Here is a 14227-nt window from a genome sequence, read left to right as displayed (position 1 = left end):
ACTCTGCCTATTTAGATGCCTCTGTAGTGGGGACTTGATAAGCTGAGAGGATGACTTTGTCTAAAAAAAAGAGAAAGTTGGGCAGGAAAGGAAAGAGGGTGAATCTGGGAGGAGTCAAGGGAGGGGGGTGACTATGATAAAAAAAAATATACAAAATTATCACTGAAGTAATAAATAATTTCAACATCTTATAAGCCCTGTTAATACTGTGGCTGAAATATTTACAGAATTGATACAAAAATAAAGTATCCATTGTTTTGTAGAATAAATGCATTCTTTTTGTTTTTTTTTTTGTTTTTTTGAGACAGGGTTTCTCTGTATAGCCCTGGCTGTCCTGGAACTCACTTTTTAGACCAGGCTGGCCTCGAACTCAGAAATCTGCCTGCCTCTGCCTCCGGAGTGCTGGGATTAAAGGCGTGCGCCACCACGCCTGGCGAATAAATGCATTCTTGACCAGTTGCTTCTAGAGAAAGTATAATAAATCAAGTTCTGTTTTCCTATTGGTTTATGTTGTAAACTCAGAAATTGTTTTTATGTATAAGAAAAAGGCATCTCATTTGAGGAGGAAAAAAGTATTTTTAACATTCTAGCCAATATTTTACATAAATATTACAATAAATAACTTCCTTCTTTTTCTTTCTTTTTCTCTCTCTCTTCTCTCTCTCTCTCTCTCTCTCTCTCTCTCTCTCTCTCTCTCTGCAAAGAAGGAAGGAGAGAAGATATAGTCGGGCAATTTGGTTTTTTTAGGTTAAATTTGGTATAGGCACATCTATCATAAACTAAAATAGTATCTTAATTTTCCTTTTCAAAAAGAGCATTCAGGGTTCAAATGTTTTCTTAATTCCATAAAAGGGGAAATAGCTTCTAATTTACCCAAATAAAATATACTTTTAAGGGACTAAATTAGATTCTGGAAAATCACTAAAATACTTATTCTCTCTAGGAGATTTAAGTATATAGCATATAAAAATGAGATCAGATACTGAGAGAGTTCATGTAAGAATCTGTAATTTATAATGAAATAATTTAGGAAAATAAAATAGAAAAGCTAGTAGCAAGTGGATTTTCAAATCTAAATATGAACTAGCCACATTATAAAAGCTATACTCAAAGTCTGGAAAAGTACATAGAAAATCTTTGTGACATACCCAGAGCTACTGTTTATCCTATCTCCTGGTCTCCAGCCCCAAAGAGAATCATTTAAACTAATCCTCGACACTGTAGAGTAAATATGCCTGTTGTTCCCATTTACTTGTACAGTCTGTTCTTCTGAGCAGTTCTGTACTTGTAAACTCATGAATGTTACCTTTGCATGTAAATGTGTGTCAGCTTATTTGTCTATTTTTATCAATGTATAATAATATAACATGATTTATGGATTTATATTTATCTGTCTTAAATAGACATTTTTTGACTTTCATACTATCATGAAGAGTTCACTTCATTCTTATTTTGTGCACATGAATACTTGGTTGTATAGCTAGTATAAAATGTTGAAACAAACCAGTAAGACAAAATAACAAAATAAAAACACTCCAATCTCAGCATACATGAAAACATGTAGTTCATTTTATTCAGTTTATATTGGCCAGCTGTTTCTGAATATGGGGTCTCCCTAGGAGTGTTCTTGATAATACCCAATGATAGCTCCATTGGAGAAAACTGATTTTTTTCTTTCCCAGAAATTAGTTCCAGATAATATGTGGGTTAGGAGTAGGACTTTGCATCTTCTTTTCCTTCTTAGTTTTGGGGCCTTATCTGGCTTGAACACACATCTTATGTGTGCTGCTAAATTCTCTGTGAATTCATGTTTGTATAAGTCCTGTTGTATTTGGAAGAGACTGTTTCCTTGGAATTAGCACTCTGGCTTTAAAATCTTTGCATCTCTTCCTCTCCATAGCTCTCCAAACCTTGAGGAGAGGGGTTTGATGAAGACACCCCATTCAGGACAGAGTGATCCAAAGTCTCTCTCTGCATAGTCCAGTTGTGGGTCTCTGCGTTAATTCCCATCTACTGCCAAGATGCTTCTCTGATAGAGGTTGAAGGGGCACTGATCCGAGTAAAGCAGACCATCACTGGGAGTCACTGCTGTGCTCCTTTAGCAGGATGATAGTGTGTTTTCCCTTGGGCCCATCACCTAGCTAGACAGGCTCTAGGGCACCAGAGAAGTAGAAGATACTGGTTCTATCTCATGGAGCAAGCCTTAAATCCAGTCAGAAAGTGAGTGAGTACTCCTGTAACATCTGTGCCACTGTGCACCAGTATATTTTATATGTTGTATGTTGTTGGATGTGTGTCTGGGTGATACGGATGATTACTTTTCACTGTTAGAATGCAGAGTACCTTCTGACACCATGCATGCTAGTTAGTAGAGGTAAAGCTTCTAGTTAGCAACTAGTTTAATTTCTCCATGTTCAGTGACATAAGTAAATGTCCTCATCAATATGCCTTACTAATAGCCTGTGGTGTTTGAAGAGTAGGACCAGGGGACCCTTTTGGCCAACAGCTTAACAAGATGTAGCCCATTCTTTGAATTAGAGGTTTTACCTAGTGGCATAACATGTCTAGTTGTGGCACTGTTTCTCCCATTATATGGTGACTCCATTTAAAGTCCTTTTATTTATGTATGCATTTTAGCTTTTATAGTAGTAGGTTCTATATGTTTTTTTCAAAGGGCCTTTAGTGTGAGTTGTCCTTCCCACATTTTCTCCTTTACCCCCCACCTCCAATCCTCCTATTCTAGTATCCCCTTGATTTCTTCTTGAGACTACGTTCTTTTTCCCCTTCCTTGAGAGGTCTCCTCCTCCACCCTGGTCCCTTACCTAAGTACTTAACCTCTGTAGTTACCTGGATTTGACAAGAGCTTTCTAAAGTGTTTGTGCTTAATTTATATTTAGCTAGCAGTGTGATTCTAGCTATTTCAAATCTGTACTAGTTCTTGGGATTACCCTTTCCGTTCAGTCCATTCTTGTAGTGTAGTAGACAAGCAATAATAACTAATTTTAATCTGAATTAAGTTGGGTTTTCTTTTCATGTTTTTATGTTATCAAAAGTGTATGTTTGTGTGTGTGTGTGTCTCCTAATGAATTCATTAGGGTTCTGCACCTGAGCATGGATGAGAGTTTGCTTACAAGAGAATGGATGCCTTGCTAGTGGCTACATTCCTGAAAAATATGTCTTTTACTCTCTCACCAATCATTAACTATGCTAACTGCTTATATAGCATTAGGAAGCAGGGAGCCCTTCTCCCCTCTATGAGAAGATGTTAACAGGCTTACTCTTGTGCAGGTTTGTGTAGGTAATCATAGCTGCTGTTTGTTCAAGAGTTCAGTAACCATGTCATGTCCAGAAGTCAATATTACACACTTCCTATATTAGTAGGATTCTCTAGAGAAACAGAACTGATAGAATTATGTATATTGATTCACTCAAGAAAAATCTATCACAGGTGTGCCCATCAGCTTGGCTTTTGGTTAGTGCCAGATGCAGTCACGTTGACAAGAAAGAATAGCAATTATAACCTCACACATTTTTTTTTTTTTAATTGATTAAGGGGAGACTTAACTAAGGGGCCAAGCTGGTCTCATTTGTGGGTTCAAGTGACCCTTCTTTAGTCTCCTCAGTTGCTGAGACTATAAACATGAGATATCATTTTAGGTTCTGTTAGGTTTACCTTCCTGTTATTTTCGTTATTGCTGATGCTGTTTATGTCTTATTTGAGAACTTTCATTTTCCAAAGGCAGTGAAGAGAATTCATGGAACTCTGACTGTTCAATGTTACGCCATGTAATCACCAGGGTTGATTCAGCTGAATTGGCTATCTAGGGAAGTGTATTCTGTTGTCTCTCCCCTGTTCTGTGCCTGGTGAAGAAGATCATGTAAACAGTAGAGGTGGACTGTTCTTTGGTCAAACATGTATGGATAGCTGCACTCTTTGCTCAGACCTACAAACAAGGGCTAAGATAATTATCCTCTGCTTTCTTCTAGAAGTGTTTCTGTTTCACTTTTCATGTTCTATTATCCACTTGTAATTTATGTTTGAGTTAAAGTGTAGGAAAATTATTATGTTCTCTATTGGGAAAATACCCTATTGGGTATTCAGTGACCCTTTATAATTCATTGCCTTTCTCTCCTGCCTGAGTTTGAATCAAATAAAATGTATTTGTGGGTCTATTTCTGGATCCTGTATTTTGTTGCATTTGTTTATTTGTATATCCTTGCTCAGTTCTACACTATTGCAATTACTATAATTTGCTATCTGGTAGCATAGTTGGCTGCCATTGTATTTCTGCAGAATAAGCTGGCTGTCTTTCCCTTTCTGTTTCCAAATGAAACTGTCAAGTTAATGTTTGCACAAAGGCAACCAATCAGGAATCTTCCTGGACTCAGGGGCTTTCCCCACTAAATATGTGCATCCATTTAGGGATACAGAAGACCTTATAATATTAGGTCTTATCACCTGTGAACATCCTTAACTTTCATTTGGGTTTAATAGTTCTACCCACAGGGTTTGATGCTTTTGAGTATGTGGAGCTTAGACATTTTTTACTTAGTTTTAGATATTTGATTTTAAAAGCACAGTTCCCAAATTTTTCTTTTTTAACATTTTATTATTACTTTGAGTGATTATATAATTTGTTTGCATTGGTACGTGTGAGGTACAGCACACTCGTGGAGGCCAGGGAACAACTTTGTAGAGTTGTTTTTCTTCTTCCACATTATGTAGGTTGTAGGGATTGAAGGCAGGTTCTTAGATTTGTGTAGAAAGTGCCTTTGCCTACATCGCACTAATGCCTCAGTTTATGTTTTCTGCAGTTTAGTTTCTGAGTACTATTTTTAAAAGTATAGTTCTTTTTCATATGAATGTTAGCCAGTAACCTTGCTTGAGATCACCTGCAGCTTCTACTGCTTGATATGTATTTCTGCTTATTGAGATGCAGATACCTTCATAGACTTAGGAAGAAAAACACTAAATTTTTTTTCAAAGGTTGAATATAGAGAATACTGGCACAAAAACTGTTGTGTTCATTATTTGGAAGTAATTTCGGTCCTGGCACATTTGTTACAGATACTTTTATTTGTAAAAGAAAATGAGATATTAGTCTAATTTTTCCGTAGACCTGTTCATCTTTTCCTTACAAAGGTAATCACTCACTCACTTTGTTTTCCGTAACATGAATTCATTGAAAGCATATTGTTTTGTTGTTGTATCTGAGTGGCTTTACTTTCTTACATGATGGCATGGTAGTTTCTCCTGACTTTGGCTTAGTGCTGGGCTTTTGTGATCTGACTCATTCCATCAGCTCAGTTATCATGCTTGTAGCAAAGACCACATGTGTGCTGTCCAGTTCTTACTGTTCGGATAGCTTTTGTATGTACTTGCAAACATACTTCCTTAAAAGTGGGCAACATTTCTGTGATAGGTATCATTTAGAGAGTTGCTGGTTCAGCTTTATGATACTTTTGTTCTGTTTTGACAAGGTGAAAAGCATCCTTTTGCTGTGGGTGGTTTGCCAGTTGTCTGCTGGATTGTTAGGGGGTTTTTGTTTGTTTGCTTTTTTCTTAGAAGTTCTCTGTGGTCTGAGTTTTAATTGTCTGTGTGGTATCTGTATTGTTAAGCTGTGGTCAGTCTCCTTTATTCTTTGTCCTTGTTCCCCCACTGTGTTCTGTTTTCTTGTTGTTCCTAAAATTTATCTGTAAACAAATGTACGAGCTGTTGAGAAAATTTAAATACATAGCTTTAGAAGTTATTCATTAGTATGGTTGTTTATATTTGTGTGTGTGTGAAAAATGCTGACATGTGCAGGATAGTGCACACATGGAATTCAGGAGACAACTTTTAGAAATTCCCTCCTTCCATTATGGTACCTTGGGATTGAATTTAGATAATCTGGTTTGCTTGTGGGCCCAAGATGTTGAGATTTTGTGTGTGTGTTTCATATTTAGAAGAAAACCAAAGTATCTTTTAAAAACTAAAATATCTTTAAGATAGATATTGACAGATATTACATAAAAAGTGGTTTGGATATATGACACAATTTACATAATCAATCTTTCAAACAATATATTGTATTAGCTACTTTAATTTTTTAGTTAATTAGAAGTTCATTGGCCAATGGTATATTTAAATGATCATAGATTATACTTTCTGTACTTGAGAAACATAATACTATAAAATGACTTTGAGAATATTAAGATCTGTTAAGAGAAAAATACTTATTCTTAGATGTGTGGCTATTTAAATGCATTACCAAAAGAAAGGAAAGTTGACACCTTATCTTAATATAATTGTTAAACTACTCTACTGTCTTTAATTTTTTCACTTTTCAGAGGAAGTGAAACAAATTGCATTTTCTTTATTGTTGCTCTTCTGTTGAGTAAGCAAATTACAGCTCGAACTTAGAAGTACATTGTAGTAATTATATGCCTGTGAGTAACAACTGAATTGTCCACAGTGGCTTTCACAGAAGAAATCCTGGTTCTTCCACAGCTAATGCAGTGCTTCATTAGTCTAGTCTAGATCAATGGTTAAGAGTTCCTAGGAAGAAAAGTATATGGCATTTTTAGGTTCAGAACAAAACAGCATAAAAAATACATCTGTAAAATGGTATTCACCTATATACTCGGCTGTCCCTCTTATATGCTAATTTTCTGTGTGTCTCCTTTGTGTGATGAGTTGCTATTTATATCTTTTGTACATCTTTCAAAATCAGATTTTTAATTTTATTATTATTGAATTTTAATGTTTTGCATATGTTGGATAATGTACTGTGTTATGTATTGTTTACCAAAGGTATCTTTGGTTTTTCTTTTTGTTTTCATACAGGGTCTTTTATAGAGCAGAAGCTTCTAATTTCAGTAAAATTCAGTTAAATGTCTTGTTTGGTAGATCATATTTTGGGTTTTGTTACTAACAAAGCAAAAAGTAAAATAAGTTATTGATGAGACTGGGTGTGGTGATGGGTGCGGCTGTGTAACTGCAGCTCTCAGGAAGCTGAGGTGTGGGAGTGTGGGGGTCCCAAGTTCTAGGTTTATGTCGAAGTGTCAGAATCAAGGCTGGCCTGGGGTGCTTAGTGAGGCCCTGTCTTTTGTAGAATAAGTGAAAAGTGTCAAACCAAGCCCCAATTCATTTATGAACCTTGTAAATTCATTTTATATTTAGGTCTTGTATCCATTTGGAGTTATTTTTTTGTGGACTTTAAGGTCTATAACTGAATTTCTTTTTTAAATATAAAGTTGTTTCAGCATTGTTTGTTTTAAAGCTTCTTTTCTCAGTGTTTTTAACTTTTTTTTTTTTTTTTTTTTTTTTAGACCAGTTGACTATGGTTCTATTTCTCTCTTTGCTGTTGTGTGTCTTTTGGTATATCCTTTGACCAATGCCACATAGCCTTAACTATTGGAGGCTTATTTTAAGTTTTAAAGTACTTTGTTCTTTTCCTTCAGTTTTCTTTGGGCTCTTCTGGAGTTTATAGCTTAAACACTTTTCTACACCCATGCTCCCTCTCCCTCTCCCTCTCCCTCTCCCTCTCCCTCCCCCTCCCCCTCCCTCCTGAGTGCTGGGATTAAAGGTGTGCAGCACCACCGCCTGGCTAGACATTTCTCTCTGGTGTTTTTATTTTAAAGAAGAGAGAAAGGGTTAGAACTGGAGTGATAAGATAGAGTTGGAAGAGATCCCAGAGTACATTTATAAGGTTATAGTATTTGATCTAGTGGAGCAGAATAGAATCACAACACAAAAGGAGAAAGCATGCAAAAATGAGTAGGGTTAGACATTAGGGCAGAGAAGGAAAAGTTAAGAAAATGTGGATGAAGCAACTAAAAATTGATAGATTTGGGAATAGAATCCTGAGGTAGGGTTTTTGTTTTGTTTTGTTTTTTATCCAGTGTGAAGAAGTTTTTGGAGGAAAGTTTTAGGAGACAAGGAGATATATAACAAACATGAAATTAGAAGTATTAATCATGATTGCATGTGAGATTTATGTGTCAGTTCAGAGACACTAGATGGGTGCATGTGTACTTGTGATAATTGGGTATATGTTTGGACACTATGTCAGGCAAGTGTGTTAATAAGAGAGGAAAGAATGCATGTATGTTTGAAGGGATGAGACCCTTTTTCTTTTATAGAAAGACCATCAACCCTAAAGAGTAAAGATGTGGGAAGAGATAGTTATGCGTCTCTAATCTGAATACCAAATATCTTCAAAATCTGAAACTTTTTGGGTTCTGACATAGTACCACAATAGAAAATCTCACACAACTCATGTTAGAGGGTGTTGTCAAAATGTAGGTACACTAAAAATAGTGTGGAAAATTACATTATAATTGTACACATGGGGTATATATGAATAATATGTCTAGGCCAAGTCCTAGCATACTGATACAGCTTATTAGGTGTCTTTAGGATAACTCATTGTTAGCATGCACACATTTCAGAAATACAGAAAAACCTCAAATGTGAAACATATTTTAGTTCTGAGCATTTTATGTGAGTGTTACTTGATCTACATTAACAAAGTGCTAGAGGGCTAGGTCTGAGGGCTTGATAAGGTAAAAGAATGTCTTCAGAGCTGACACAAAAATAAAGGAGCTAGAAAAGAAGCCATCAGAGTGAACTTTGTGAAATTGAGACATTTAGGTGCTGTGATCATTTGTGGTAGCACTGAGGGTGTGACACTGAGAGGTGAGCATTGGACATTGGAGGAGGTTGGAGTCCAGTGTGGGAGCAGGACTGGGGGAAAGGTAGCTCAGGTGGCACTTCTTGCGGAATAGTGAAAGGATTATGTGTCACTTCATCCTGGCCACTGAGAGGGTTATTGGATGGTGTGATTTCATGGTAGAAGCTTTAAAATAGCTGAGAGCTTTGAAGGGAAAGAAGCTGAAATACTATGGAAGAGGAAAAAAAAGAAATGCCTCTTCCAGGAACTTTTAGATTAAGGGATATATTGTTAAGGGCAGGACTGGGAGGACAGGAAGGAGGGTGGCTGCTATCGGGATGTAAAGTTAATTAAAGAAATAAATTATAGAAAAAGTATATTATAAAAACATATAAATGTATTGGTTACAGACTTTGCATCATTCCAAATCTAGTATACAAATAGTTATCCAAATGAAAAGTGAACTATATCAAGTGTGATAATAATAAAATAAATATTTTAATCCCCCAAAACAAAACAAAGCAAAAACCATGAAAAATGTTTCTGTCTCAGAACTGTCTTAGCTAGCAGAATTTAATTAGATAAATAGTAAAAAAAAGATTGATGGCATCAGATAATTTTTTCTGGTTTTAGACGGAATTTTAGTGGAGAGAGTAAAAAAGGGTTGCCAGGGAAGAGAAGCATTATAAGAGCACCTCTTTTTCAGAACCCTTGGGCATACACAATAAATACAAGACTGTAGTCCTGTAGCAAAATGGAGGGGGGAAGTGTGTGTGGCGGATGAAGCTAGGAACATTTTACCTTTGAGATCTGGCTCAGTGTAAAGAAAGACTCATTAAAGAGACTTTATTTCAAGTACAACCAAGCTTTTAATTAAAATTCTGTTTTTCTTTGTCTAGGTTACTTTTACAAAGCGAAAGTTTGGATTGATGAAGAAAGCCTATGAACTCAGTGTGCTCTGTGACTGTGAAATAGCACTCATCATTTTCAACAGCTCTAATAAGCTGTTTCAGTACGCTAGCACTGACATGGACAAAGTCCTTCTCAAGTACACTGAGTATAACGAGCCTCATGAAAGCAGAACGAACTCGGATATTGTTGAGGTAACTCATATTTAGTAATGTGTGAATTATAAATAATACTTAAAAAATAACATTAACTGTCACATTGCTTTGTATTTCTAAAACTTCGAAGTATTTCTTAGAAGGACTTACAGTTGCTATTTGATGTCTTGGTTTGGCTGTAAAACTTCCTATTTATTCAAACAGAATAAGCTCTCTACCATACAGACCTAATGTTTAAGCAGTATAATTTTTTTTAATCAGCAATTGCTTATTTTGCTTAAAAAACAATACCTATAATTTTAACACATCTTAATTATTTCACTATAATGTATATCAGTAATAACTCACATTAGACATAATGAGAGGGAAGCAAATTTTTAACAGTGCCTTGTGTGTAGGGGCAGGGAATCCTGTCCTGCTTTATTTGAACACATTCTATTTGGCATCTCTCATAGTTTTGTCAAACCAAGAACGTTTAAAACAAGAGGTTTTCTGTTTGATTTGCTTTTGCTTTTGCTTTTTTGTTAAAGGTAGAGAGAGATTAACTATACTGCTTAGGCTGGTCTTGAGCCATCCTCTTTCCTCTGCTTCATAAATACTTTGACTATAGTTGGAAGCTACCTCACCCAATTTCTTTGAACATCTTCTGATGATATTTTAAGTCAACTTCACAATTACCTTTGGGTACTTTTATGATTCTTCTTTATATTTAGAGGGGTTGCTTTATTTTTTTTGAGAATGTTTTCATTGCTTTAAAAATACTTTTATTGACTTAGTTATCTGTATAACTATTAGAAAGAAATTACATACATTAGGCATTTCCTTGGGGAATGTACTGAAACCATGTAAAGATGACACAGCAGTAAATGGATGAGAAGAAATACGTTGTGAGTTAATATTTTACATTCAACAGTTGAACTGCAGGCGAAAATACTTACAACTATCATCTTATGTACAAATCAAATTTGTCTTCACTGATAGTAATATAGTTGCAAAAAATGCATTTAATTTTTCCCTGAGTCTTTCTGCATTTTGGGTTCTTTTTTGGACAGTGATTTAGTTTGTTACTGGAGAAAAAAAATCTCCTTATATTATACTGTATGGTTATTAATGAATTGTTTCAAATGAGAAGTAAAAGCATGACATATTTACAGCCACAACCAGTTTACCCAGTTTTATTTAAGGAATACTACTTTAAACCTCCTTTGAAATGGGTTTAAAGGGTTTTTTCTTTTTTAATTATGCTTTTGTTAATCATTTTGATATGACCCTAACTTTAGGAACACTATTTAATATAGTTATATTTATGTCATTTGACAATTCCTGTTATCTAGCACATATGCTCTATCTTAGAACTTAATTGCAACACAAATTATATATTTTTTCCTATTAGATCTCATAAGCACATTTTGTATTATAATATGATAAAGTAGATCATCTTAGTTAAGTTTTACCAGAGACTTTATATCTAAATTTACTTGAAATGGAAAACATCCCTAATATATTTGAAATGGCCTTTTATTTTCAACATGTCTAAGTCTTGTCGAAAGCTCCACAACCTTTCACTGAGCAGAGGAGTAGGACTGTGAGCAAGTAGGGATGCTGGTTAGTTTCGTTGACGAAGGCGAGCCCCCTCTTAACCCTAACCACTCTACTCTTTCATTGCAGCAGTGTGGTCTTGGCCTCTGGAAATTGAGGGTTCTTCGCACAACCTAAAACTAACTTCTTTAGAGAATGTGAAGAATATAATCTGGTTTAAGCCTCTCAGAATTTTCAGACTACCTCAGTCTTCATCTCTATGTGGTCAGCAGTCAAAGTGTAAGAGAGTAAATCCCAAACCTTTTTAGCAGCCTTGTATGTTACAGTCTGCTTCAGTGTGTTCAGTATGAGTGAAACTTTGACAGGCAATTACCCATTGGGATTTTTAAGTTTTTTTTTTTTTTATTTGAATTTGTGCGTCTATGTGTGCTTGCATGAGTTTATATGCACCACATGTGTCCAAGGTTATAAGGTACCATGTACCTGCTAGGTACCAAACTCAAGTCCTTATTGTAAGAATACTAAGCAGTCTTATCCTGAAGTTAAGTCCCCAGCCCCTCCCTATCCATTCAATTTTGAAGCTTGTTTGTAGTGTTCCTTTTATAAGTAAACTGACATGAATCTTACTAATAGTTCTCTATAAGTTATAATTTTATAGTACATAGGAATAATTATATTAAAATTATTGATTTTTTTTTTTTTGTGATAGGAAAACCTTAAGGCTTTCTTTATTTGTGGCTTTATTCTTTGTCTCCTTCTAGATAAGGTCTTATGTATTCTAGTCTGGCCTCCAACTAAATGGATAATAACTGATTGTTTTGCCTTCATTGAGAATGCTGAGATTATTTGTGTATATCACATATCCCTTTTTTATACCACTGGGAATCAAGCTCAGGGCCTCATGTGTGCTAGGTAAACAGTTAACCAACTGAGCTACAGCCCTGGCCTTACTTCATTTATATTAAAGTCTTTACATCCAAACAGGCCTTCTTTCACTTAAAAAGATGATACAGTGTGCTCTCCCAGGTAGTGTAAAAGTACGCTACATTTATGTTGAACATCTATAAGGATTATTGTGGACCAAAGTTAAGTTTATAGGTAACTAATAACAAACACCTTCTAATGAGCCAGACACAAAGAACTTTACAAGTCTCACTGGAAGAGAACTTGAAAATGCATGTGTTGTTGTCAGCTGTCATTGATTCCCTTTTATATAGTTTCAAGCACTTGTACTTGTGGGCAACCACTTTTAGTGTCCATTTATTCATATGTCTAAAATGTTGGGGGCTTCTGTGCTATGAACTCTGAGGGAGTTATTTAGGAATTTGTAAGTTAAACCACACAAATACTATGGTTTTATAAACCACCGAGTTACATCTGTGATTAAAAATTTTATATAAATATACTCTAACAAGTTTATAATGAGGCGTTGGATTCCTTGGCTATTTCATGTGGGTGAATCAACAAACAGATGTAAACATTTGTAAATAATCTACTTTAAATAAATTCTATTCTGTGGCATCCTTAGCATGCAGGCCCTTTTGAGATGACTATGAAAAGAAGGATGGGCACACTGTGCTCTCTCTCAGCTACACCTGCATCTCTCTGTGCAAGGCTGTGCATGTTAAGTTAGTGGGAGAAGGGCAGATAAGCTTTCTAAGAGTAGCATACAATTAATATTGCACAGGGAGAGCATCAACTAATGTGAAAATCTGAAATGCTCTTAAATCTGAAGTGTCTAGCACCAGTTATTTTACATAAGGATAGTTGGTATTTGAATATTTTGGTCTTATTTAACTACAGATATTAGAAACTCATAGAATATTGATAATTCTTCCTTATTTCATATGTCTGTTTTATAGCTAGTCCTAATATTTTAATTTAATATTAAAAGTGTTTATTAGTTAAATTTTTCTATAGGTTTTTTGACAGATTTACACATTTTAAATTCATTTGGGGATTTTAAATTGAGGTTTAGAGTGGCTAGTAGGGATGGATATATATACATATATATCCATACATACATACATACATACATATTCCCAAGAAAGTTGAGTACAGATGCCTCTTAACTTAAAATGTGCTTATGTCCTACTAAACTAGAAATTGAAAACATTGTCAATTGAAATCCACCTAACTTGCCAGGTGTCAGCTCAGCAGCACAGCACGCTGCAGAGTCTAGGTTGTTTATCTGATGGTGCCAGACTGCCTGAGAGCTGTCGCTCTGCCCCTGCCATCATCCTGGCAGAATACTGCACTGCATATTATAGCCGGAGAAAATGCCGCAATTCAAAGTATGTTTTCTACTGAATGCATATGCTTTTGTGTTACTGCACAATTAAAAATTGTAAATCAAACCAACAGAGGAATATCAGTAAACAGCAATGGAAATCTATACAGTTGTTAATTATGGAATTGTCATTAGAGTTCTCTTTGTAAGAGATTTCATGACTTAATTTCTTTGAAATGATGAGTCAGTATTACATTTAAAAACCATATCTTAGCCGGGCGGTGGTGGCGCATGCCTTTAATCCCAGCACTTGGGAGGCAGAAGCAGGCAGATTTCTGAGTTCGAGACTAGACTGGTCTACAAAGTGACTTCTAGGACAGCCAGGGCTACACAGAGAAACCTGTCTTGAAAAAACAAACAAACAAACAAACAAACAAAACCCCCCAAAACAAACAACCCCCCCAAATCAAAAACCATATCTTATTTAAAATGTTTATATACTGCTTTTTAAAAATATATTTTTTACAAAAATGAGTTAAAATTTGTCTTCTATTTATTCTTTAAAAGTGTTGATGAGTTTATTCATATCAACATCAAGAATATTTAATTATATTGGTAAGATATTTTTATTCCATTGGATAGATGCATCTTATTTTTTTAATGTCTTCTTTATTTATTCTTGTAATATAGACTTATATCCATAAACTCAAGGACATTGAAATTGTGGCTATTGTAGGAAT

The 14227-nt window shown here is 35.2% G+C and overlaps 1 protein-coding gene across 11 annotated transcripts in view; it reads left to right on the top strand.

Annotated features, from left to right (window-relative positions):
- The window catches only part of Mef2a (myocyte enhancer factor 2A), a 118188-nt gene that overhangs the window by 58922 nt on the left and 45039 nt on the right, over positions 1–14227 (top strand). For 10 of the 11 annotated variants that reach the window (XM_029541046.1, XM_021221480.2, XM_021221511.2 and 7 more), the window contains one exon: positions 9554–9757. In XM_029541046.1, coding sequence (XP_029396906.1) covers positions 9554–9757 — 204 coding nt within the window. Of the gene's footprint in view, positions 1–1954; positions 2221–9553; positions 9758–14227 lie in introns of those variants that run through there. The other variant, XM_029541092.1, reaches the window with a different exon arrangement.

Source organism: Mus pahari, chromosome 1, assembly GCF_900095145.1.
Source record: "Mus pahari chromosome 1, PAHARI_EIJ_v1.1, whole genome shotgun sequence".
Classification (NCBI taxonomy): Eukaryota; Metazoa; Chordata; class Mammalia; order Rodentia; family Muridae; genus Mus; species Mus pahari.
This window is presented reverse-complemented; position numbering and strand designations above follow the sequence as displayed.